This window comes from Pipistrellus kuhlii, unplaced genomic scaffold, assembly GCF_014108245.1.
Source record: "Pipistrellus kuhlii isolate mPipKuh1 unplaced genomic scaffold, mPipKuh1.p scaffold_m20_p_2, whole genome shotgun sequence".
NCBI classification, from domain to species: domain Eukaryota; kingdom Metazoa; phylum Chordata; class Mammalia; order Chiroptera; family Vespertilionidae; genus Pipistrellus; species Pipistrellus kuhlii.
The window spans coordinates 185,794,511-185,821,028 of NW_023425515.1; the positions used below are offsets into that span (position 1 = coordinate 185,794,511).

At 50.2% G+C, this 26,518-nt stretch overlaps 1 protein-coding gene across 15 annotated transcripts in view; it reads left to right on the top strand.

Annotated features, from left to right (window-relative positions):
- The window catches only part of UBR4 (ubiquitin protein ligase E3 component n-recognin 4), a 122,882-nt gene extending 99,860 nt beyond the window's left edge, over window positions 1-23,022 (top strand). For 13 of the 15 annotated variants that reach the window (XM_036448594.2, XM_036448598.2, XM_036448599.2 and 10 more), the window contains 18 exons: window positions 314-511; window positions 1,222-1,302; window positions 2,155-2,242; window positions 2,781-2,908; window positions 3,806-3,913; window positions 4,389-4,508; window positions 5,185-5,375; window positions 5,743-5,916; window positions 6,279-6,378; window positions 8,674-8,892; window positions 9,793-9,906; window positions 10,744-10,886; window positions 11,291-11,416; window positions 12,421-12,615; window positions 15,265-15,489; window positions 19,471-19,561; window positions 20,250-20,412; window positions 22,644-23,022. In XM_036448594.2, the coding sequence (XP_036304487.1) occupies window positions 314-511; window positions 1,222-1,302; window positions 2,155-2,242; window positions 2,781-2,908; window positions 3,806-3,913; window positions 4,389-4,508; window positions 5,185-5,375; window positions 5,743-5,916; window positions 6,279-6,378; window positions 8,674-8,892; window positions 9,793-9,906; window positions 10,744-10,886; window positions 11,291-11,416; window positions 12,421-12,615; window positions 15,265-15,489; window positions 19,471-19,561; window positions 20,250-20,412; window positions 22,644-22,708 (2,529 nt within the window). In that variant the 3' untranslated portion in view covers window positions 22,709-23,022. Of the gene's footprint in view, window positions 1-313; window positions 512-1,221; window positions 1,303-2,154; window positions 2,243-2,780; window positions 2,909-3,805; window positions 3,914-4,388; window positions 4,509-5,184; window positions 5,380-5,742; window positions 5,917-6,278; window positions 6,379-8,673; window positions 8,893-9,792; window positions 9,907-10,743; window positions 10,887-11,290; window positions 11,417-12,420; window positions 12,616-15,264; window positions 15,490-19,470; window positions 19,562-20,249; window positions 20,413-22,643 lie in introns of those variants that run through there. The other 2 variants (XM_036448595.2, XM_045585104.1) reach the window with 2 other exon arrangements.
- The last annotated feature ends 3,496 nt before the right edge of the window (window positions 23,023-26,518 follow it).

Below are 26,518 nucleotides of genomic sequence, written 5' to 3' on the forward strand. Positions count from 1 at the left end.
TTCCTCATTTCAGTAACAGCTTTCATGTCACGCCTCACTGCTTATTTAGGTTTCTCTCCTAATCCACTCTTGAGTTTCAGAGGAGATGCTTGATATTTATAGCTGTTTGAATTATATTTGGATTTTTGGAATCACCCTGAGCTTCCAGTTTTTTATATCTTTAAATGTGTAGGGAACTGGATGAATCTGGTGTGTTTCCCTCAGAGTGTTCATGGAACAAGGCAGTATGGTATAAACCTAAAAGGCTGTTGCCATCCCTCTACACATATCTTTATGCCATCCCTTCTGATGCCTCCTTCTCTCTGCTCTTTAGGAGGAGAACGAAGTCACTGAGTTCTTTGTGACCCTGGAGAAGGATCCCCAACAAGAAGACTTCTTACAGGGCAGGATGCCTGGCAACCCATACAGCAGCAACGAGCCAGGCATTGGGCCACTTATGAGGGATATAAAGAACAAGATTTGCCAGGACTGTGACTTGGTGGCTCTCCTGGAGGATGACAGTGGGATGGAGGTAACAAACATGGGATGGCTGCTACAGTTAAGAGCGTGGGCTGAGATGAGATCCAAGTTCCTTCCTTTAGAAGCTGGTTAACGTTTGGCAGCTAGCTTGCTTCAGCTTTCTCATCTATATAAATGGGGGCCAAGGATTCCCACTTACTTGATATAAAGGTTAATTACCTGTAAAGGGCTCTGCTCCAGGTCTGGCATGAGGTAAGCAAAGGATTAGTGGCTGTCACTTGTCATGGGATAGACTTTTAGTATTCTTGTTGTTCTGGCAGAGGTTCCCAGTGATTCCCATTAATCTCCCTAAACACTGGCACATGAGCTCTGGTGCAGATTCCTGGCTCTGTATCTGGCACCTTCTGGTAGATAGCCTGTAGGGTTTGGTGTAATATATACATAGTGAAAGCAGGTTGGATGAAATAGAGAAATGGGCTTTTTCTGGTGCTGAGCCTGAAAATGGACTCAGGCTAAGAGAAAGTCTTAAGCAGTTTTTAGCCCAGAATCCATGGTTTGGGTTAAGGGTGTTTGCAACCCAAGAAATTGTGCATAAAATTTTATGTTGTGCACACGTTCATATTTTAGAGCGGGAGAGTTGATTGATCCTCAACACATAAAAATTATGAATTATGAATCACTGCTATAAAGTGCCCTTTGATCTTGAAATTCACTTGCCTTACAATTACCTGGAATAACAGCCTTGTCTACTTTTCTATTCAGCTTCTAGTGAACAATAAAATCATTAGTTTGGACCTTCCTGTGGCCGAAGTTTACAAGAAGGTCTGGTGCACCACGAATGAGGTATGTGCTTGTCTTCCTGCTTGGAGGTGTGATTTTACTTTTCCGATGTGTGCAGACTTGTATCAAGAGGAGCTGCTTCGGTCATCACTTACCCAGCTTGCAGCAGCTCTTAAGCTGCCCTTCCTCTGACTGGTTGTGGAAAGAACCAGGCAACTTGCCCTCTGCTTGAAGCACTTGGCTAGGGAAGGTGGAAGAGCTTCAGGGAAGGATGAGTGTTTTCTGCTGTGCAGCCAGGCTGAGCAAAGTCTGAGGAAGCACTGTGATGGGGGTAGGGGGGAGCAGGGGGATGGGTACAGGGATTGGGAGGGGTAGGGGGAGGCGGGGTTTGCGGGATCGTACTGCTTCTGTGCAGGCGCCTTGTGACTAAAATGCATCCTCAGCTTTTGGGGGCCTGCTCAATTATCAGAACATTTTCCCAGTGGCTGTGTCAGGGGAGCATATTTTCTGTTCCACTAGTTGGGGAGTTGAGGAGGGAAAAGGAAATGAAGGAAGCATAGCTGTCTGGTCCTTTTGGCCACTGCAATACTATCTGCTCATGCAAGTCTTAGGTATTTTCCTCCCTCTTTTCTTAATTTCTCTTCGTTAGAGTTATTACAGAGTTTAATGAAACTAAATGGGATAGTGTCTGTAAAGTGCTTCATATAATTCCTGGTCTAAATAGACACTAAATGAAATAGCTTCCTTCCCCTTAAGGGAAATGCAGTGCATTTGGATTCTAGTTGCTGTGGTCCACATCATGTAGAGAAATAGAAGTTGTCCACACTGCTGAAGTATTACTTGAGACCAGGTATTCAGATCTTTGTATTTTGGGGGCCTGTTTACAAGTATCCTTCTTCAACTTTCTCTGCTCAGGGAGAACCCATGAGGATTGTTTATCGAATGCGGGGGCTGCTGGGTGATGCCACTGAGGAGTTCATCGAGTCTCTGGATTCCACCACAGGTGTGGCCCTTTTCCCGGTTATTGCTGCATGTTGGGTTGAGGTTTGGGACCAATCAGAGGTTCATGTCCTGGGACTTAGAGGTATTCTGGGCAAATACTCTGATCAGAATTACTTCTCTGACTGAGGAAAAACACAGGTATCTATGGCCTGATTCAGAAACCTCTGGTGTTGGAAAGAAAAACACATAACCAGCCTTGGGGAAAATAATGCAATTAGCAACAAATTTGAGTGTAGATTTATTTTTAGCTTTGTTTGTTTGTTTGTTTGTTTCTTTTCTTCCCCCCCCCCCCCCCCCATTGATGGTTGTGGTACTTATATTTTCACATATTTGAGTAAATAATTTTAATTGACTTGGATCTTTTAAAAAGCTACTGAGAGTAAGGTGGTGTGGTTTAATATACAATATCGACCCCTTTTATTGGCTGTCATTATTGGAAAAATGAAAAAAGGGAAATAGCTTCCAACCCGGAAGAGGGCTGTCAGTTTTATGCCCATCTTCACCTTTTCCTCTATGTCCGCTCGGCTTCCTTTCTCCAGATGAAGAAGAAGATGAAGAAGAAGTGTATAAGATGGCTGGTGTGATGGCCCAGTGTGGGGGTCTGGAATGCATGCTTAACAGATTGGCAGGGATCAAAGATTTCAAGCAAGGACGACATCTTCTAACAGTGAGTTGGAGGCAGTAAGGTGGGATCAGCCTTCTGCTTTGGGAGAGAGCCTATGGAAAGAAGCTTGTGGTCATTGTGCCATTTAACTCTAGAGGGCAGCATGGTGCCATGCACAGTGCAAGCCAGTAAAGGCAACTTCCCTTAGCTCTACATCTAGGCTCCTTTTCTTCACTACCCTCTTCCTGGCCCACTCCCCTAAAATGCCAGTATGATGGCAGCCTTGCCTAAGACCCTTTAGTCACTTGTGGAGCCAATTTCTGATTGTCTTTTCCTAAAAAAAAAAACACCCACAAAAACAGTACTTGTGTCTGTTATTATTGTTTTTAAAATTTTTTAAGTAATCCTTTCATTTCTTGTCGGATTTTTGTCTGATTACTCCTTGGTCTCATTAGAAAAGAAAGAGGATTTCAAAGGCAGCTCAGATATTACACTAGGATTTTTACCTCCAGGGGCTGTGAGAACACATATTACTGTGCCGTGTCTTAAATGACCTACATGGTTCTGAGCTGCCAAAGACCATGAGCTTTGGATCTCCTATTGACTGTTAGTTAAGAGTCTTGAGTTAGTACTAGAATTTCCCCTGAGGCAGTGGAGCATCACCTGTTCCCTTAGGGGTGGGTGTCTCTGCCAGGGCTTTAGAGATGGTGGGGACCTACCCCGCCCACAGGAGCTACTTTTGGAGAACGTTGCTGTTTAAATTGGCCCCCTAATACGGGATCTCAGCCTCTTACCCTGGGATCTTACCATGTCCCCTTAAGGAATACTCTCGGCTGCCCTCTGGGTTTCAGGAGGAATACCTGCTGATTGTACATGATCTCTCTTAAATTCTGCTCCTGCTTGCCCACACATCTTCACTCTCAGGTGGTTTCCTGGGTGTTGACTGGCTTTTCTTGTCAGGTGCTGCTGAAATTGTTCAGTTACTGTGTGAAGGTGAAAGTCAACCGGCAGCAGCTGGTCAAGCTGGAAATGAACACTTTGAATGTCATGCTGGGGACTCTAAACTTGGTAAATAAAGAGTGTGGGCTGCAAAGGATAGAGTCCTAAAAGTCCTGGGAGGGGGAAAGACAGCTCAATTCTGGACTCAGATGAAATGGACTGTGGCCTTTTCAAGCACTTCATTTATCTGTCTGAATCATTCAGGTGTCCCTTGTTCTACTTGCTCACCCCATGTTGTCACCATGACACCCAGAGCTTCCTTGTCCCTTTCCTGAATTCAGATCAGAGACAAGAGGAAGTTAGTCATTAAAACAGTTCAGACCACACACCAGTGGAGAAGCAGTGCCACTCCCCTCAGGGCAACCAGAAAGATATGTGGAGCATCACATTTGCACTACCCTCAAAGCCCACATGCTGTGTCTCTCTGAGAAAATAAACACATAGTCTCTGGGAAGTCAGGCCATGAAGGACATCTTTGAGGAGCAGATCCCATAAACGAGTGGTTGTGTTGCTGTCCCCAGAGTGACTGTGTCTCCTCCTACAGGCCCTGGTAGCTGAGCAGGAGAGCAAGGACAGTGGCGGTGCAGCTGTGGCCGAGCAGGTGCTTAGCATCATGGAGATCATTCTGGATGAGTCCAATGCTGAGCCCCTGAGTGAGGACAAGGTGAGTGAGCCCAGCCTGTGCTGTGCAGACTCTGGGAACCTGCACTGTCTCATTGCCAGCAGCAGGCTCATCTATGTCTCACTGTGTCACCCAAGAGTAACTGAACCCGCTCAACTATGGGAATGGCAAGGCTCAACTAATTAATGGTGACATCATTGCATTAAAGCCCGAAAGCTGTGGATTCAGAGGAAACAAGGCTGCTGGAGATATTCTTGCACTCAGAAGCTGCTTGTTAATGGAATTTTACATGTTCTATTATAGCTGATAGACAGTCCAACCCTTCACCTCACAGTGGAGGAAAGTAAGCCCAGGGAAATGCAGTGAGCTGTTCAGTCTAGAACACGGGTCTTCAACTCCCAGTTCAATTTCTCTTCACTTACTGCACCATTGCTGCCCTCCATTCTTATTGATGCGAATGTTTTGGCTAGAGATATGAATAATTGAGAACCAGGGAGCCTACATTCTCTTGAGGGAGCGGAGATTGTACTTTGATCACCTGTGACTATTAAATCCACGACAGAAATTAAAGAACTAATTTATCAAGTGGAACTCACACGGTTTATTCCTAAGTAGTGCTGAGACGGTTCTTTCAGGGCTCCTTCTGATGGCTGATGGAAGTGCTGCAGCCCACGACCTGACCCCATTAAGGGCCCTCGTATCCTCTTTCCTATTATAGGGCAACCTCCTCCTAACCGGGGACAAAGATCAGTTGGTGATGCTCTTGGACCAGATCAACAGCACCTTCGTTCGCTCCAACCCGAGTGTGCTCCAGGGCCTGCTGCGCATCATCCCCTACCTTTCCTTTGGAGAGGTGGAGAAAATGCAGATCCTGGTGGAGCGGTTCAAACCGTACTGCATCTTTGAGAAGTATGTTGCTTGCACTTCAATAAGGCAAAGGGAGAGTCCCCACAAAAGCCTTGAACTGGTTCTGGAGACTGAGGAAAATTCACCTGAATTTTTATCAGATTTTTACGTGCCAGTCTGGCAGACCTTTAAGGGGCTTAGGCTAATTGCAGAATCCATAGTGAAAATACATTGTGTGAAATTGACTCTGCAGAGAAGGCAAAGTGGGTGTAAGACGGGAAGGGGGTGTGACAAGCTGGGCGGTGGTGGGGGGGGAGGTATGAGGGAGAGAGGTAAGAACCAGATCAGCTTAAGGAGTTTAGACTGTTGAAGGTTGTTCAGCTTATGGTAGTCCTTTCACACCTTCACACTCCTGGCTCTTCCCACCTAGGTATGATGAGGATCACAGTGGCGATGACAAAGTCTTCCTAGACTGCTTCTGTAAAATAGCAGCCGGCATCAAGAACAACAGCAATGGGCACCAGCTAAAGGACCTGATTCTCCAGAAGGGCATCACCCAGAATGCACTTGACTACATGAAAAAGCACATTCCCAGTGCCAAAAAGTAAGAAGCGGTTTTGGCAAAGCGGCTGCTTTTCTTCCCCTTTTCCTGGTTCCTTTCTCCTCCATCATCTTGGCATAATTACTCCCCTTTGCCTTCCTTGGGGGTCTCCCTCCTCTTCTGGAAAGGTCCAAGGTGCCTCTCAGCCCTTGCAGAGTCCTTTAGAGCTCTGGGGAAAGGATGATAGCCCTTTGGTTTCTGTTTAGAGCACTCATCTCACTCTGCTTCTCAGCTGAACTGGGCGGTCCTTTGTGATTCTTTGTGGCACTCTGGGAGGGTCATGTTTTAACAAATCAGAATCAACAGCTGGATTCTAGGTAGCCTTTGCTTCCCTGGCTGCTAATAAGCCGTTCTTTGCTTTGCAGCTTGGATGCTGACATCTGGAAGAAGTTTCTTTCTCGCCCAGCCCTGCCATTTATCTTGAGGCTTCTTCGGGGGTTGGCCATGCAGCACCCTGCCACCCAGGTGAGTAGCCAGCCTGCAAGCATGCCTTATTCTGGAGACAGGACATGTAGAGTGAGGGAACCATATACTATCTCCTCATCTCCCAGGACTGCCTTGATAGCCTTGAGGCATAACTTGCCCTGATACGTGAGACTTCTAGAGTGGAAGACACTCTTAGAGGTCATCTGGCTCAGCTCTCTGGGAAGGATTAAGTTCCATTTGTGATTTCCTCATTCATCTCATTCCTACGTAGGGCTTCATTATCTCGGTAGCTGAGCAGCAGTTGGACTGTGAGTGTGACTGGCCCAAGTGTAAAACAGTTTTGTTTTCTGGCCACACTCACTGGGACATTAAGAATATCATCATCCCGTTTCTGCTCCGTGACAGGCAGCTGAAAACTTTGTGCTCAGAGAGACTCACCTGTTCCCCTCTGTAGCTCATTCCTGATAGCTGCCCATGGGCCAAGGCAGCTGTTATCACTCACAAATCCTAACTGGCCTGGGCAGGTGGCCAGGCTGGGGTTTTTAAAAATTGACTTTTTATTTCAAGATAATTATGGATTGACATGAAGTTGTTAAGAAATGATACAGAGATGCCTGGCTGGTGTGACTCGGTTTTTGAGCATCGACCTATGATCCAGGAGGTCATGGTTAGATTACTGGTCATAGCACATGCCTGGGTTGTGGGCTCAATCTCTAGCGTAGAGCATGCAGGAGGCAGCCAATTGATGATTCTCTCTCATCATTGATGTTTCTATCTCTTTTTTAAATCAATTTAAAAAAATACTTAAAAAAAAAAAAAAGAACTCTCAATGGTAACATCTTGAAAAACTCAAATATCACAACACAGCCATGATGCTGATCTTGGTGCACAATTCAGGACAGTTTTGGCACCACAAGGATCCCTCCCATTGCACTGAGTCCCACCCACCTTCCTGCACCCCCACACCTCTGACCGCGGGCAGCCACTGGTCTTTTCTCCATTTCTATAGTTTGGTCATTTCAAGAATGTCATATAAATGCAATCATACAGCATGTAACCTTTTGGGCACAGTGAATGGATTCAGCAGAGATCTAGGAGGTAGAATGAATGGAGTTGGAGGCTGATTGCACCTGGGGAGAGAAGAAGCTAGATTAATCGAGAACACTGCTCAGTTTTTGGATTGGGTGACAAGGTGAAGGTGGTGCCATGAAGGAGGTGAGCTTAGGACAGGTCTGCTGATAACCAGGCTTAATCTTAGTTACTAAACTGAATTACTTAGTTACCAAACTGGAGGTTTGAAGTGAGGTGGGCAGAATTCATTAGATTGGACTCTCAACTGGAATGGAAGCTTCAGGAGGATAGAGTTTGTTTCCCCAGCACTTAGAACACTGCCTCACACACAGTAAACACCAGAGTGGTGAGTGTGGGCTACCTCACCATAGGCAGTTGGACTATGGGCTTGGCGTTTAGGAGCTTGAGACACAAGATGCCCTGTAATTTTGTTGAGCTGCATATTTGAAGCCATGAGAATATATTTATGAGCTAGTGAGTGATCTGATTGAGTGCTGAGCTTTCACATTGCAAGTTGGCTTCGTAGTTTTCAACTTATTGTCCAATATGTAGTAATTGTCATCAATTCACTTGTGATGTGGGTGGTGCAGAGTTCAGTGAAATGCTGCTGTTCCCTGTGAGCTCACCTGGAGAGCTTTTTCAAACCTGCCTTCAGTGTTCTGATGGTCTCTGACCCCAGTTCAGCATGTGGTGCTATAGCACATTGATTACCAACCTTCCCAAGCACAGCGGCTTCTTGTTAATACATTTTTAAGTGTTTTCTTATCTCCAGTCCCACTTGTAGTCGTACCTCTAGTATCCAGAGGTTGAGAAAACTCCTATGCTCCTGAGTGTGGTGGCCCAGATGAAGACCTTAGCACAGTCCCCATGAACCCCAAGGGCCTGCTAAGCTTGGTGGTCACTGAGTTCATTTAGGACTCATCAGGTGCTGCTTCTCCAGGGAGTCTTATCTGCACCTCTTTCCCCATGCCTGGATGCTTCGCATGTTGTCTCATTAATCACCACAGGAGTCCTGGCATTACTCTTGCTTTATGGATAGAGAAGCTAAAGAGCATAGTGATGGGTCAGAGGTCCTTGGCAGAGCCGAACCTGCCCCCATTTGTCCAAATCTCTCAACATTTAGAATGAAAGGATCTGATTGAAACTTGAGCAGATAACACAGGGTTGTGTACATTCCATTGATTTTCTGAACCTTTAAGCTCCTGGGAAAAACACTTGTCTACATATCTGGAAGCCTGTGTCTTTCTGGCCCCTTCTTGGTAGGTTCTGATTGGAACTGACTCCATCACAAACCTGCATAAACTGGAGCAGGTGTCCAGTGACGAGGGCATTGGGACCCTGGCAGAGAACCTGCTGGAGGCACTGCGGGAGCACCCTGATGTAAACAAGAAGATTGATGCCGCCCGCAGGGAGACCAGGGCTGAGAAGAAGCGCATGGCCATGGCGATGAGGCAGAAGGCTCTGGGCACTCTGGGCATGACGGTAAACCCAGTCCCTGCGTCCCCAGTTCTTGCCACCCTGCTGAGGAGGTGGGCATGGCACGATGATTTGTAATCTGGGACAGAGCTGGGGTTGGGCATGGTGAAGCTGAAAGCTGGACAGAGGAAGAGGTGCTAGGCCATTCACCTTGCTAATCTTCCCAACAACCCTCAGAGCTGTGACTGTTACTATTCTGTACAGATGAGACTCAGATGCTAAGGGACTTCAGTTCATAAAAACAGTTAAAATGGTGATGATAGCCATTGTTTATTGAGGATTTACTATCTGCCAAGCACTGTGCTTATGCAATTTACTTGTAAGATTTTATTTAAGCCTTCATGTGGTTCTACAAGGTATTATACCCATTTTCCAGGTGAACTAATTGAGGCTGAAAGATGAAGTAAATAAGCCAAAGCACATAACTAATAAGTGGGTGGCAGTGTTTTGAACCCCGGTCTGTGCACACGAAGGGCTCTGTGCTGTTTTCACTGTCCTGAAGCCTTGGAAGAGGCAGTAGGCCTGTGAGAGGCTCCTCCAAGCCAGCAAACTGAGTGTTAGCAGTTTTCAAACTCCATGGGGACAGTAAATGATTCATAACGCATCAGCCCTTGCCAGCTGAGAGCTGGTATTGCTGGCACCAAGAAGGGGCTGTTTTGGTGGCAAGTGGCGGCTTGCCAGGGTTCCAGCCGGATGGCTTCTCTGCTTCAGTGGTCCTGCAGGAAGAGAATAGCAGGGAATCCAGGTCTTTACCCTCATTAGTAGCCAACTGAAGAGATTCCTTTTGATGCAGCCATCCTTTTAGTGTATGTGGAGGGTCAGCCCTGTCCTTGAACGGCCCCGAGCTAGGGTTGGAGGTGAGGTGGAAATCCCCTTCTAACATGCCACCTGGGGTTCCCCCAACAGACAAATGAAAAGGGCCAGGTCGTGACCAAGACGACGCTCCTGAAGCAGATGGAAGAGCTGATTGAGGAGCCGGGCCTCACGTGCTGCATCTGCAGGGAGGGGTACAAGTTCCAGGTACAGCTCTGGGCCTGCGCCTGGAGGCCCAGCTGCTCGCTTGCTCTGGTGGTGGCACTCGCCTGCAGGCCTTTGTTCTTAGATTGGCCAAGGCTTGCTTCTCGGCCACTCTTCTTTGAAGGCAGGAAGGCACACTGTCTTCATCATGATCATGATCATAGACAGCAGTCACGCATTGGGTTCTGTCTTGCTAGGCCCTTTGCCCAGAGCTTTATGTAATTTTATCCTTAAGCTTGTAAAATGTCCTGTTTATGGCTGAGAACAAAGGTCATGGGACAGAGCCAGAATTCTGGGCTTTTAAAAACATTCAGGACACCTGGGGAGCTCAGGCTCCCCAAACTAGATTCTTACCTGAAAGGAGCAGAGCGCAAGTGACCTGTTTGCTCTCCTAACAGCCTAAAAGGGTCCCCTTTCTCTAGCCTCTATTGACTACTTAGCACCCAGACTACTGAAGGGCAGTACCCTGGACCACAGGCCTTTAAGTCCTGCTGCAACACAGGCTCTTTGGAGCTGCCCGATAATTTTTGAAAAGCAAACGACTTCTCAAAAAGGCCCTTTATTCATTTTAAAATAAAGCAAAAAGAAAAGGGCAGTTTAAACATACATTTCTGTCTTCCCACCTGCATAGCGTCTGCTTTTGTTTGGTTGCTTCTCTCCACATCTCACTGCCCAGCCGAGTGCATACCCAAGAGCCTGGGGTGCTGGGTGTTACCCCCTCTCCTGAGTGTCCATGCCTAGGAGGGTTGGCATTCAGGTCCCTTCAGCTCTGCTTCACCTGCTTCCAAAGCCTGCCACGGAGTGTCTTCTCACCTATGTTCCTCCTTCTGTTGTCTGCAGCCCACAAAGGTCCTGGGCATTTATACCTTCACCAAGCGTGTGGCCCTGGAGGAGATGGAGAACAAGCCTCGGAAACAGCAGGGCTACAGCACCGTGTCCCACTTCAACATCGTGCACTACGATTGCCACCTGGCAGCCGTCAGGTAGGCCTGGCTCTGGGGACGGGCTCCCTCAGTGGGCCTCTCCCCCATCTGGGCTTCAGCTCCAGACCTCTGTTACTTCCTAGGTGTGGGCAGCTGCCAACCCTGACGCTTTAATGCTGTTCCTTAGTCTCTGGGGAGTAGGGTGTTCTACCGTTAACCATATAGGCTGAAGAGCCATTCTTGCCAGGAAAATACATGTGGCTTTTGGCCCAAGGCTGGTGAAAGCGATATTCCTTACCTGAAGCAATGAAGCCTGCATTTGCTATATCAGGGTTACACGTTGCTAATTCTGTGTGGAGTCAGAAGCATGGGCTAACTTCCTTCGTGTTAGCAAACCCTCTCCCACCTGCCTGGTTGCCCAGTTAATTCCAGCAGCCACTCATCCCTGCTCTCCTCCCATCCAGGCTGGCTCGAGGCCGGGAAGAATGGGAAAGTGCCGCCCTGCAGAACGCCAACACGAAGTGCAACGGGCTCCTTCCGGTCTGGGGACCCCACGTCCCTGAATCAGCTTTTGCCACTTGCTTGGCAAGGTGAGTGTTGAGCATTTTGCATGGTAGGAAGGGGATTCCCAGGAGATTGGGGGAGTGGGTGGTCATCTTTCAGCCCAGCCTTTGGTGAGACCATTTTCTGTTGCCTTCATTGGAAATCCCTGTCTCTACTTGCTGGCAAGGGGCTGTTTGGAACAGAGGGCACTCTGGGTCTGTGCACCATGGAGAATTTCTCGTTATTCACTACTCTCCACTTTCGTTGATCTAAGGACATCAGACCAGGGATGCCTTACTTGGTTCCTGAGGCCAACATTTCCCAGAGTTCACTTCTATGGTATATGCCTCTGAGAGTTAAATAATAAAAATAATAGCCCAGTGGCATGGGCTCTCTTGTTCTAAAACGCAGAGTAGCTGAAGCTTCTGTGAAGCTTTGCCTCTGACTGCTGCCTTGTGGAGTGGTGCCCAGCACAGATCCTGGTTTTAAAGCTCAGGGATGAAAAGGCACTTATATAAAACTGGTATCCGGTAGTAGTAATGGTGGAAGTAACAATAGGCGATATTAAAATGCTTACCATGTGCCATTGTTAGGCGCACTCTACAGATGAGAAATTGTGGCACAGCGAGATTGAATAACTTACTTGAGGTCACATAGTTAATAAGACAATGGATTATAATGTAAATTGACATAGAAAAAGCTTTTGTTTGGGGAGATGATTCTTAGAATAGATTTCCTGGTCAGTCAGAAGGGATAAGTTCTACCTTTCTTATTCCAAAATGTACTTCTAGATGTGGCCATAATATGTTCTATGACCTTGGTCTCAAGTGAGTCCCTCAAAACCAGTGAGTTCTCATCAAAGCTTGGAGAGCATCACTTTTAGTCACAGCGGAAATGAAACGTCCTCTGCTTCCTCTTCCTACTGGCTCAGTCCTTGCCTCGACTCCCCTTTCATCCTGCTGTCCATTTGTGCAACCCGTGCAGCCAACTGGGAAGACGGTTTCCACTGGGGATTTGCTTCTGTTTCAGCGCTTGTTCTGCTCCCTCCCAGGCACAACACTTACCTCCAGGAATGCACGGGCCAGCGGGAGCCCACGTACCAGCTGAACATCCACGACATCAAGCTGCTCTTCCTGCGCTTCGCCATGGAGCAGTCGTTCAGCGCGGACACTGGCGGGGGTGGCCGGGAGAGCAACATCCACCTGATCCCGTACATCATTCACACTGTGCTTTACGTCCTGAACACGTCAGTATCTCGCATCCCACTGGGCAGCATCCAGCTGACCCAACACCTCTGATGTGTCCGTATTCACCTTAGTTAGTTCCAGAGCCAGTGCCTAACCTAAGGCAGCCTTTGTAAAAGAAGGAATGTTTAGCCACAGCTTTTAGGTGATTCCCTTCTGAAACTGTCCCATCTCCACACTGGGCAGCCAAGGGACTGACCTCAGCTCAGCGAAGACAGAAACTTCCACTTCCATGTAGCCTCTACTTTTTCTACTTCCAACACTTCTCTTGGGTGGGAGAGGGGATAGGTTGGAGGTGCCCATAGTTACTTCAAGGTGTTTCAGGGGAGGGTGCCACATGTAGGGGATGTGGCAGAGCCATGAACCTGTTTCATAAATGGAACTGGACTTGCTTCCCTGTTTCCTCTCCAGTGAGAAATGCTTCTGGCAGGTGTGAGGGGAACGGAGGGAGTGTTGAGATTATCTGGGAAAGTCAACTGACAAGGAAGACAGCCAGGAAAAGTTAGATTGTATTTTATCTGGATATACATTAGTGGTAGTTAGATTGATATGTGAAAGTACAATTTTAAAGAAGCACTCAGGGGTAGAGAATAGTATTCTTTTATTCCATCCCAGTTCTCAAAAGCAGATTTAATATACTTTAGCTCTTAGGCTTGATTTATTAAATGGTTTCATATTTTAGGCCCCAGATCCATTGGGCAGAGAACTGACAGGCTGTGTACAGTCATGCAGGCAGCTACAGTTCCGTTTAGGCAACAGGACAATCTGCCTCTTGTTCTTGTTGGTCTCTCTTCAACAATGTTATCTTCTGCTTCCCTCCTATTTCCTTGTAAGTTAAATGGCTGACCTCCAGACCACAGGTTTCATTGTTAAAAAGGTGCACAGGTGGGTCTCCATCAGTGCATTACGTCACCTGCTAAACTGTTTAGACTGTTAAAGAAACACCTACATTGCTGACAGCACAATGTTCCCATCCCCAAACTGCTGCAGGCCTGGGCACTAATTGCGTGTTGTGGCCTTGGACAGAGCCCTTGGCTTTTGCAGAGACATGTCTGTTGTTGACAGCGAAGAGGTAGAGTGGACTGTTCCCCGGGGCGGAGAGCTGACCCAGGGCGGGGAGCCGGCACGATGTGCCTGGCAGAACAGAGCCGGTGATTTCAGGTGTCACTGAATGCTAGACATTTTAACTCTTCTCAAGCCTGGTCAGTGGGGAGGGAGTTGGCTGTCATTGTTACCTTGGTCAGTTCCAGGCTGACCTGGAACTTTATTGAGAGGCACTCTCTTACCCGCAGACTGCTTTCCTAGTTACTCCTCGTTGCCATGGGCTTGGCTACGGGGTGGCTGAGGGGGTGACTGCCTTTGGTGGACCATTCGTGTATGAAAGCGTGTGCGTGACGCCGTGATCCAGAGCAGAGTTGGGCAGGTCTGCAATGGCGGAAAGCCTCTGGTGCCCAGTTCAGGAAAATGGAGTTGCGTTTACTCACCGCTCCCTCTGCACCACTGTGCGGAGAGCAGGTGTGCTCGCACTGCCCCTGCTCCCCACAGCCAGTTGGGCAGTGCTGTCTGCACACGTGGTAACTGTGATTCTGTGCTCCTCCTGCTGTGTGGTTTATCTCATGGCATTAGGACAGGGCACCAAGCACTCCTGTTTTGAGAGCACCATCCATCTGGGTTATAACGAGAGAGAGTAGCAGAAACACCTGATGAGCGGGGGCGGGGGGGAGGGGGTTCCAGTGCTCTCATTGCCGTGTCAGTGACCACTGCCAAGGCTTCGTCCTGGAGGCAAGAGAGAGTTAACTAATGCTCGGTAGGCTCTGAGCCAGGCGGCCTGGGTTTACAGCCAGTTCTTTCACGCCCCAGTGTGTAACTTTGGGCAAAATATTTTCTCTGTGCTGTAGTTCTGTGAGACTGGGCTAGTGCTGGTACCTGTTCCAGGATTATTGTGAGGATGTCCACATGAAGCTCTTAGAATGGTTCCTGGCATTAAAGTTCATGATCACATTGTTCCTGCAGCTTAGGCAAGATTTGGAACAAGAGGTGGCGCTTGCCTGGAAAAGCTGTCCTATTGAAGGGGAGAGGGCACAGACACATAGGAAAACAAACGGCACAGCAGGCCGTGGGAAGCAGTGGTGTAGATGGAGTGTGAACTTGGCTGTAATAAGACCACTCTGCATCAGGGAGTGCAGGTGGCAGGCTCAGAGCCAGAGATTCAGGATTCACATTGGCTCCATCGCCTACTGCTTGGTAACCTTGGGCAAATCACCATGGTAAAAAGGTGCTAGCTGTCACCTTCCAGGGTTCTGAGGTCACTGGTGGTGGAGTGTTTGTGAAGGTGCTCAACCCGCATGTGCTCAAGCCAGCAGTTTGGAATTCTGTCAGAGCGGAGCTGGGGGTGGGGAAGGGCCAAGGAAGATGCCACTAAGAGGGGCTTGGAAGGGAAGCAGCAGCATTTAGAGAGGTGGGAGGGGACAGGAGTGTGTGTGGTCTGTGACCCAGGTGTTCAGGACAAACAAGAGAAGAAGAGAGATCGAGCACACCCTCCTCCTGTTATCTTCTGCTTCCCTCCTATTTCCTTGTGAGTTAAATGGCTGACCTCCTGTTCTACTGGTCCCTGGCACCTGCCCTGGTTTCATTGTGCCCTTTTGTTCTAGAACCCGAGCAACTTCCCGAGAGGAGAAGAACCTCCAGGGCTTTCTGGAGCAGCCGAAGGAGAAGTGGGTGGAGAGTGCCTTTGAAGTGGACGGGCCCCACTATTTCACAGTCCTGGCCCTCCACATCCAGCCCCCCGAGAAGTGGAGAGCCATGCGTGTGGAAATCCTGCGGAGGCTGCTGGTGACCTCTCACGCGCGGGCAGTGGCTCCAGGAGGAGCCACCAGGTTAGTACCTGCTTCAGGGAGCTGCCTCCTGCCCCCTGTTGCCTGGACAGTGTATTCCCAGTGTGTGAACACTGCCAGGCAATGTGTGTGCTCATTTGACTTGGTCATTGATCTTGACCCCTCTCTGTCTGCGACCCCAAATCTAGGCCCGATGGCTGGCAGGTGCCTGCCCACCTTGGGCCTGGGGTTCAGCCACTACAGAGGCAGAGCCAGGCACAGCCTGTGCAACATTTCTAGAGGAAGCCAGCCTGGCACAGGCCGAGGAGGAGCATTCGGGCCTCTGGGACTCAGACAGGTGACAGGTTGCCCAGGCTGCTGGTCTGGCATAAATTAGGAAAACCTCCGCATGGCTGTGGTTGGGGAGTTTCTTTTCTTTTTCTTTTTGTAAAAATTAATTTCTTTATTGATTAAGGTATCACATATTTGTCCTCAAACCCCCATTCCAATCCCTCATTTTCCCCTTTATGCCCCCTCCCCCTATTGTCCTTGACCACTGGTTAGGCTCATATGTGTGCACATAAGTCCTTTGGTTGATCTCTCCCTTTTATCCCCACCCTCCCTTTGAGGTCCAACAGTCTGACCCATGGTTCCTTATCTCTAGGTCTGTTCTTGTTCATCAGTCTATGGTGTTCACCATTTCCCCTAGATGAGTGAGATCATGTCCTCCTGGAAATATACTTATAAGAATAAAAAATGAGACAAGCAATAATCGATATGCTGAAAAGCATATGCATCAGTCTGTAGTGAGCTTCTTTCTGGGCCACCAGTTCTTTTTGAGACCCAATTTCAATGTCAAACAGTTCCTTAGATGTACATGTCAGCAATGATATTTCAGTTCTGGATGGTGGGGAAATGGTGGTAATGCAGGTCCAACCCTCTCTGGTTTGGTCATGGGCAACCTGCAGTGATACACTGCTGCTGACTGCTATTATGGTAAGGCGCCATCAGCTACTTCCATCTCTGGACTGCTTCTCTTCTGTCTTCATGGTTGGAGTACGTAGTCCTGTCAATTCCTCTCTGTTGTCAGAATCCACATGGTCTCGGAGTTGTTTTCTGAAAATATACAAACATATTCTCGACCCAAGTTAATAAAGGAATATTTTCTATAAATTTATCTTGGGATCCTTTTTCATTTTTTGCCCAAATGATTTTCCTCTGGCTTGTTTTGACACCATGTGTGTTTTTCATGGGTGTCTTGCTAATAGCATTACAATTTCCTAAAGTACAAATTTTCTAGCTGTAATTTAATTTCAGGATATTTTTCCTTGCATGATATTCTTTTACTTACCCCTTTTTTTGACTTACATATTAGGGAGTTTCTTTTCCGATCATTAAAAAATGCTCATCGTCTCCCTCCTTGGTCACATTCCTGTCCTGACCTTGCCACGTTCCACAGCTCTTCTTTCTCTCCCGTTAATGTGGACACCTCCCAGAGCCGGAAGTGGTCTTTGTTTGCATGACCTTGTGCTGTGATTTGGGTTACATGGGAGGTGTCTTGAGAGAAACATCTGCAAGGAAGCCCTTGAGATGCCCACATGGATTGCCCCACACTCACTGGACTCTGCGGCACCACTCTTAGCTCTCGGTGGCTTGTGCAGGCTCTGCTGCCCAGCGCGGCAGAGTAGGGGCAAGTTTGTCAGCTTGCTCCTGCCACTGGAGGAAAATCTTCCTTCTGGGAGAGCTGTCTTTGGGAGTCTGCTTTTCCTCGATCCAAGGGAACATTTCCACATTTGTAGGCCGAGGGGGCCTTCAGGCCCCTGATAGTGACAGAGCAAGTGGAAACAGCCAGTGCCTGAATAGGCACACTTGGTATCTTTACTTCCATCAGCTCTGCTCTACCAAGGGTTGCTAGTCAGGCCTCACACCCGCAGCGAGGCTGGGCTGGAGCCCTGTTGAGTCAGGCCAGCATCAGCTTCTTTGTGTGGGGCAGGAGGAGTGAGTCTTGTTAGATTCCTATCTGACCCCTGCCCCATTCCAGGCATATCACTGCCAGTGTTCCCCGAGAGACCGAAGTATTCATAGCTAGCTAGCCGCCAGAATCACAAGTCAGATCTGGCGGATACCAAGTTGTTGATAAGCCAGGCTGGCCTGTTTCCCTAGCACATAAAGTGGCATTTACTGGGCACAAGCTCTCAGTGGCAGGTGTGAAATCTGAGCCCACAGGAGCCGTTTTGCTTTCAATTAGGAGACTGGAATTCATTACTGTCCCAGGCGGTTACGGAAAAGCCGATTTGGTCACAGCTTAATTAGGCAATCCAGTGCAAGCTATACTCAGGAGTTGCCATTTTCTCTGTAGCAGTTTAGTCACCTTTACTAATTGGCCTAAAATAATTAAGTTGGGCAGGGTTATTCAAGATTCCTGCTTACCAAGGCAAAACAGTCACAGAGAAGGACCAAACTTGGTGTGATGTGGGGGCGTGAGCAGGGTGCTCCTGGAGCAGCCTGGAGGAGGAGCCGGCATTCGCACGGTATTGGGACACCCTCCGGGGAGAGGCTCTGCTGGGAGGATTTTAGAGGGTGTCATCTTGCTGGTTGGGGCAGTGTCCCTGGCGCAGGCTCTGCACGTTATGGAGTGGGAGGCAGTGGCAGACACACAAAAATGTGGCTCTCGGCATCTGCGCAAGAGAAGTTGACCTCTTCTGAATGGTTTACACTCGAGGAGAAAGGTCATCTGCCTGGGACTTGCAAGTACTTCAGCCTAGGACTTCCTCTTCATGTTGTTTACAGAGAAATGGTCATGGGCCTCCTCCTCAGGCCCACCTCACAGTGGTTTCACTTTAGGCTGTGGCATCCTCAAGCTGGCAGGCAAGGGAGAAAGTGCATTGGGTGGAGGAAAGGTTCAGGAAGCATATTTCAGCAAATGGAATTCTTTTTTTATTATTCTGCCTTTAAAGAATTTATATTTATTGACCCTTAAATGTGATGGCCTGTGCCATGTGACACTGTCCCTTTACCTGAGGCCCTTGCGGTATAGTTTTTTAGCTTCTATGATAAGTAGCATTGTCTGATTTTTATGATTCACACACACACACACACACACACACACACACACTAATAGTCCCTTTAGTTATGGGCTCTGGACATCATGTTCTGAGGTATACATCATCCCCATCACAAGGGTTCAACTACCCTTTACTTACTACAGATGTGAAACTGGTTTGCTAACAATACTTCTTGTAGATAGGGTGCTGGAAACCAATTCTAGCCCCGCTTCGGCACTCCCTATGCAGTGAGGAGTCTGGTCTTTCTGCATTTCACAGTGGCTGCGCCTGGTGTAAGCATCCCTCACCGGCAGTGCCTGCCGAGGAGGCAGTGGACGTGGTCGCAGATAGCCCCGTGTTCTGAGGGACTGGCTGGTCCTTAATCAGCTGCATCATAAGATTAAGTAGGGGCAGGCGATACTGGGTAGAAACTAAGAGGTGTGGTGAGCAGCTCGTTCGGGATTATCCTGGCATTGAGAGGTGTTGGGCGGTTGTGTCCTCCATCCTCAACACAATTGCTCATCGCCACTTTCCCACCAGTTCGCCGCTTTCAACACAGCACGTGTTGACAAATTGCTGCATGTGGTGGCTTTAGGCCTGCTGACTAACACTTCTCCTCGACTGAGGAGGACCTGTTTCCTACCTCATCTACTAGAGCCCATCAAGTCTGGAGCTCGTGGGGTGACACACAGCAGCATGTGAGTCCTTGGCCTCTCCTTCAGGCAGTTGCCTTTCGGTTGTTATGACGCAACTGTGTCTCCCTTTCTTCTAATCTACCCTGATTGGGAAGAGAGTCCATGCTAAAGTTGAATATTTCAAGGAACGTTTTTTGTAGTAAGTGAATCTCTGGCTTCAGAAGGTCCTGCCCACTGAGACAGACAGTGGCTAGAACTGAGTGACCCCTAAATTACTGTGACTCCCCCTGCTCCCCCATGCTTTGCCCTGTCCTCTGAGGGCCCTTCCAGGGCCTGCATGACATGCAATGGGATGTTCTTTTCAGGCTGACGGACAAGACAGTGAAGGACTACTCTGCTTACCGCTCCTCCCTTCTCTTCTGGGCCCTCGTCGATCTCATTTACAACATGTTTAAGGTAAGGGTGCCATTGGAGGCTCAGCAGTGTCTGCAAGAGTATCAGGTGATATGTTGCTGGCTCTGACCCTGCCTCAGCTGACAGGTGGCTGCTCCTCCACCAGCCTCTCCCAGGAAACCAGCCCACCCACCGTGGGAAGGAATTTACCCCAGCCTAGACCCTTGCGTGTCTGTACCTACTCCACCACCTGGTCTGGGGCCTGCTGTAGACCTGCTTCTGCAGGAAAATATTCTCTTTTCAGTCACCTTTGTGTGCTCTTGTCCCCCCGGTTTCGATAACTCCATTGCCCTGCTGAGTGTGACTTATTCCAGCCCGGCTTACACTCCTCTCTGCTGGAAGGAATCAGGGTTTGGGTGGCTCCTTTCATAATCTGAATGAAACAGCTCAATTAAGGCATCTTGATGAGTCCCTTTGCTTTGGGAAACGCAGGTGTGACGTGTGGGGAGGAAAGAATGCAGTCACTTGTTGTAGCTTGTAGGTTCAGGTGACCCACTGTGTAATGAAGGGGCTGTGAGAGGGGTGAAGTGAAGTTTTATTGTTCCTGGAAGCAAAACACATCCTCCAGGGAAAACTCTGGTATACATAGGAGGGCTCTCCTTTCAAAGGCTGATGTGGCTGCCTGTTTAGTCCCCAGGCATTAAGTTGTCCTTCCTCACCCCCCCTGCTTTCCTTCTGTTTGTTCTTGTAGAAGGTGCCTACCAGCAACACAGAGGGGGGCTGGTCCTGCTCGCTAGCAGAATACATCCGCCACAATGACATGCCTATCTGCGAAGCTGCTGACAAAGTCCTGAAGACCTTCCAGGAGGAGTTCATGCCAGTGGAGACCTTCTCGGAGTTCCTCGACGTGGCTGGTCAGTATCAAGGTTCTGTCTCTCAAAGATCCTCTGCAGCAAAACTGGTTTGTCTTAGTGGGACTGGCCATAGCTTGTATCTTCACATGTCAGATAGCACAGGTGAGAACTCGCCTGTCGGCCACCAGAAGACCTGGGAGCACTGATAACAAGAGCAGCAGCTCTGCACTGAACTGCCCGCTGCATTTCCCTGTCTGCGAGGCAGCCCCGGGTGAGGTGGGCCTTTGCAGATGGGGTAACTTGAGGCACTGAAGATTAACTACGTCTACAGAGGGGCATCGCTGCAAATTGGTAGAGCCCCTTGTGATTCCTGGCTTTTTATGACAGCTCAGGCAAGGACCATGGAGCTTACCAGCTGCCCCTGGGGAGATGCGGAAAATTTTAGATCTGATTCTTAAATGGTGAACATCAAAACACCAGAGCAAAGAGCATCTATGACTAAGAATAGGGCAACAGTTTGGGCTCTTGTCATATGAGACATCCTCAGTTCCTTATCCCTCAGCTAGTAGACATGAAGTTCATTGTCTTTTCTGTGTACAAATTCCTTATACAACAGACATGTATTTTAATTGTAAATACATTACAAGTTGCTTGGATTTCATAACCAAGCATCAGGTGACCACAGGGGGAGGTGACGTGGGCCGCTGTCTGGGAAAATGCACCTCAGACCACAGATCTGGTACCTTCTCTGGCTGTGGGCGCTGTTGCCTTACAACCCTTGTCACTCTGTCCAGTGCAGGGTTCCAGGGCCGAAGCAGAGGGCCCACACCAGCCTGACTCTTGGGAGCTTATGTTGTTTTTCCCTGATGCTCATTGTGGGAATGCTGTGATGCGTAAAGAAGCAGGGGAAACATTTTCCCAATCCCGCTAATATTTTTCTGATTGTCTTTGCCCTCTGGGGACTAAACTCTCAAGGGTTGGAATGATGCTCTGTGTGAATTTCTCTTTCCTCCCAGCTCAGCCCCAGCTGATGGAGGTCCCCTAAAGCCTGGGGCATGCATTTTGTCCTTTGCGGTGGCCTTGATGGGAGTGGTGCTTCGGGATGGCCTTTGTCGGTGCCCTCCGTTATCAGAGGTCACGTGCTAGCCCTACTCCCCCGGTTCCTTTGTTAACTTCACCCGGTGCTCCCATGTGCATCCTCCAGCCTTGGCTTCCTACCTTAGCCACTCTCCCTGCTTTCTTCCCAGGCAGTGACCCCTACAGATAGGAGGTAGCCTGAGTATGTGTGTCCTCAGGGCCGAGCACTGTGTTCATCACCCAGGGGTCTGCTGAATGGACTAGTAAACCAAGACTGTCAGTGTGAATGCACGAATCTGAATAAGAAGAGGGGGTGGGCCAGGCAAGGAAGGTGGCCAGCTCAGTTCAGGGCTTTGCGTCAGTCCCAGGACTGGTGGTAGCAGCCCAGCCCGAAGCAGGGAAGTGCAGGGAGGCTCTGGCCTTCACTGAGGTCCTGTTTTCAGTGTGACTTCATTACTTTGTTTAAACTGGTAGAAAATCTCAGAACGTCAGACACACCCTACTTTATTGCAAGGACAGAGACACCTTCCAAAACCAACATGAGATGGTGCCACCCTTGCCTGCGTTGCACAGATGTGGGGAGAGGATTTCCGTTTGCATGCTGCCGGGCCTCCAGGATCACTTGTGAGGGAGGGGCAGGGGCAGCGGGGGACCTGATGCTGATTGAGCACCTTCTGTCACTGGCACTTTCACATACCTGCCTGACGCCCATGGTGATGAAGCGAGGGCTCGTCACTGTCCCTGTGTGATGGTTGAAGAAATGGAGCTTCTGAGCACAGGCAGCTGCTCAAGCCCCAGGGCTGGTGGCCAAAGCTCCGATGAGCCGGGGTCCTTCACCCTTCTCTGCCCTCCAGCCCTCCAGGGCGGTGGCGTGCGCCTTCCCCAGTCCAGGTCCTTTTGAGAATGCGGGGAGGGCTGTGGACACTTCTTTCCAGTTACACGGTGGTGCAGGGACCGGGCTGAGAACTGCTCCGGGAGATTGTGGGCCTGCCTCCGCCCCTGTACCACCCTCACACAAACAGCAGTGCCGGTTCCGGAGCAGCCTCCTCTTCCAGAACATGGCGCCATGACTCTCATCCCAGTCATGGCCAAGCCCCCAGCCAGCAGCTGTCGGGACTTGTTGGAGTACAGTGTGTTCACTTGAGGATGCGGCAGCCATGACTCACGGGCTGGGGGCTATGCGCTCTGCTCTAACAGCCTCCGCCTCTTTGCAGGCCTGCTATCAGAAGTCACCGATCCGGACAGCTTCCTGAAGGACCTGCTGAACTCAGTCCCCTGACGTTCCCGGGACGCTGCTGACCCTCTGAGCTGGCTGGCCTCCGCCCTCTGTGTCTTCCCTCCTGTGCATCGACTCCCCACAGGACGCTACACCGGTGCCCTCCCTCCTTCCTCCCTCAGCTTTCTCGGAGTGGCTTGGGGTTTTAGGCTTCCTGTTTTATCTTGTGTGTGTGGTGCACTAGCTATGAAGTTGTTGTAACCCGAGCCACGGAAGGACTTGTACATACCTAGGAGCCATGAGTTGTCCTGGCCAACTTAATACTTGAGTGTGCACATCTTGAGAAATAAACGAATGACTTAATACACATTGAAAAAGAAGGTGTTGACTGCTGCTTACACCCGTCCTTGGCGACACGGGCCACACTTTTCCTGGCTGCCCAGCCTTCCGACGTCAGTACAGGAAGACTTGCCTTCGCCATCCTGGGCCTCTTGTCGGCATCAAACAGAGCCTGTCTGTTTTGGGCCAGCAAGTCGGGCACCGCATTTGATGAATATGATCTTTCCTAAAACAAACCCATTGGCCCCTCTTAATGCTTTAGCCTTAAGAGCCGGATCCCAAAGACACGTGGAGCCGATGGTTTTCTACCGTGTTTCCCGGAAAATAAGACGTCCTCCGAAAATAAGACCTAGCGCATGGAAAGATAAGACATCCCCTGAAACTAAGACCTAGCGCAACTTTGGGAGAAAAAATTAATATAAGACACTGTCTTATTTTCGGGGAAACAGGGTAGTCCTCGGCGGAGGGCAGCCCCCTAGGGCACTAGCCTTTCTGCAACAAACGCCTCAACACTCCTGCCCACTGCGAATCGGGATCCTTGGGCCACTTCTCCTCGGGGCCGCTGCTTAGGAGAGGGCCTGGGGTAGACTTAGAGTCGGAACAACGAGCAGCTGCGCTTTGCCGCACTTCCCTCTGCCGGGCCCATGTGAGCGGTTATTTCTAGCCTTTCTGACAGCCCTTCGGGAAAGGGCCACTGAGCCAGCGACACTTGCCAGGGGCTGCCCACCAAGGCTGCCAGGGCGGCAGATTTGTGCCTCTGACTCCGTGTCCTCAAGCACTGTGGCTCCTGTCCTGAGGCCTCAGGACCTGCCTGCCCAGCTCCTGGGCAGCGTTCCCTTCTAGGGAAGCAGCGAGGCTGACCCAGATGGCCCTGGGAGGGAGAGCTCGCAGTGCGTCTCCTCACCTCCATGACTGCTCTGCTGCTGCTTCTCCGAAGGACAGACTCCCCTGTCTTGATGTCCAGTGTGTGGTTCCATCCTCGATTCAGACCGTCGGGGACAGGCGGTTCCTCTGGGCCCGTTTCAGAGATTTCCACAGCCAGGACCTCATGCCTCTTCCCAGAGCCTCTGACGAAGTCGCCACAGGCAGGCGTGAGTGGGAAGTTGTGTCTGCAGGATAGGGTGGTTGCCAGGATTACATTAGATTATCTGCCTGCTGTGTAGTAAAAAAAATAAAAAAATGGCTGCTCTTACTATTAATGAATTCACCTTCAGTCTACAAGATTCTGGATCTTTCTTTACCGAAGCTCCATGTCTCAGTGAGGTCCAGACAGGTCTGGAGGAGGCGGATGAAGGACTTGGGCTCAGGGACCCTGACTTCACATGCTGAGGACAGCAGTTCATGCCCTCGGCGGGCCCGTCTCCCCTGCTCTGAGGGTCTCCCGGGGGACCATTGCAGGTACACATAGGGGAGTGGCTGTTACATAGCATCCTGGTAGCGAATAAACTGGCAGCTTATGGGACGGCGAAGGGTGCTAGGGGAAGGTGCGGGGTGAGCAGGGCCATGCCTGCTTACCGGGTGTTGGCTTGCTGTCCGTGTGGCACCTCTATAGGCTGAGCTGTGCTCAGAGGGACACCTTGGGGCACTGGTGTTGACGTGATGCCTTCGGGAGCTTACCTGTGCACGTGGCAGGGCGTTCGCCTCTTTTTCCCCCTCTGCCTTCATTTCTTGCAACGGCCTCAGAAAGTTGGCCCCAACCCAAGTCATCAAGCCTCGTGTTTTCCCTGCCCCAGCTGCCCACTGCTGCAGTCCCTGACAGACGTGCCGGCAGGGGGACTCTGAGCCCAGGGCTGGTCACAGTCGCCCTGAAGGACGGACATCAGGCAAAACGCAGTCTCTTCTGTCCCGAGCTCATGTCTCTTCTCTCTCTGGGCTCATCTCTTGGGTTCCTGTCTTCTCAGCAGGCGACCCCAGCGGGAGCTCAGACTGAGCTGTGCCTGCTGCTGGCTGCAGTGTGTAAGCTCCAGTCTGCATTCAGCTGGAAGGCTGGCGCAGGATGCCACCTCTTTCCCCGGAACGCTGGAGCCCGTGTGCCTTGATGGTCTCGTGTCTCTCCTGGCTCCGGCTTCTGAGTTCAGTCTCTATGAGGAGGCCTCTCACCCCCAGTTTCGTTTGCTGTGACACCAGGGTCTGCGCTGGGTTGTTTATGCTTATTTCTCACATCAACCCTAAAGTTAGATGGTGGTGTTCCTACCTTACAGATGAGGAAAGGGCCCCAGAGGAAGGGACCTGCCTGCTGGAAGCCGGGTGCTGAGGGGCGGGGGTGGGGGGGACTCAGCATGGCTCCACTCACTACCCTACTCATGTCTTCAGTGTCTGCCTGGTGCAGGTGCCCTGCCGAGTGCTGAGTGCACAGCGGGGCATCCACAGTCTGTCCTGTGGAGCTTAGATTCCCGTGAGGGACAAAGGCAGAAAGCGTGCATGTCCCAGACCAGTGGCCAGCAAACTCATTAGTCAACAGAGCCAAATAGCAACAGTACAACGATTGAAATTTCTTTTGAGAGCCGAAAACTGACTTCTCTGCATGGGCCACGAAGTTTCAATCACATTGTACATGTGCGCCCGAACGTGGTATTTTGTGGGAGAGCCACACTCCAGGGGCCAAAGAGCCACATGTGGCTCACAAGCTGCGGTTTGCCGACCACTGTCCCAGACTGAACAGACCCATCACATGAGCTGACTTAGTCCCGGTTGGCCACTGGATGTGGGCATTATGCTGGGGATGTGCCAGGCTCTGGAGAGGCCCAGCGCTGCTGTGGGGCCGAGAGCGAGTCTCCCCACCTGTCTCTGAGGCTGGGAGTGCTGAGCTGAGATGGGAGAAAGTCCTAGAATTGGGCATGGCCTGGGCCCTCTGCTGTGGCTCCAGGGGCCACTGTGGGCGGGTTCCCGTAGAGAGGAACCGCAGAGTGACTGTCGCCTCTCCTCCCTCCCGGCTGCAGCCCATGCACACACACCCGCTCATGTGCACAGAGCACACACGGCCCAGGCACATGCTTGCACGGAGCCCGTTGCGTGGTGATGCTTGTTTGTTCCCCACGGTTATTCCTGTCTCTGCTGCTCCACGGTCCCCACCCTGGGGGCTACTCCCTCTCCTGCCCATCCTTGTCTCTCATCCCATCTCAGAGCCTGGCCCAGGCTTGTGAGCTGCCAACTCGCCCCCTTGGCTCCCCGACAAGCCTGGAGCGGCTGCAAGGCGTGTCCAAGTGCAGAGCTGGCTCCTGCAGCTCAGAGTGTGGGACCCCACCCTACCTCAGAGCTCAGCCTGGGAGGAATCTGTGCCAAGGACCCCGGGGCTGCAGCAGCCAATGCCCCACCTGTGCCATTTGCCAATTTCTGAGCTTTGGGATACACTGACCCCTTTGTTCTAGGGCTGGGACAGTGTGGCGCAGAGAGAGGGAAGGATTGCTGGGGTCCCCGAGTTGCATTTTCCACATCCCAGGCCAACAGGCTCCAGGCACAGAGGCTTGGGGCCCTCCAGGCCTGTCCCCTGAGTCTGAATTTCCAAGTCATGGCTGATACTGATAAGAGGAAAGA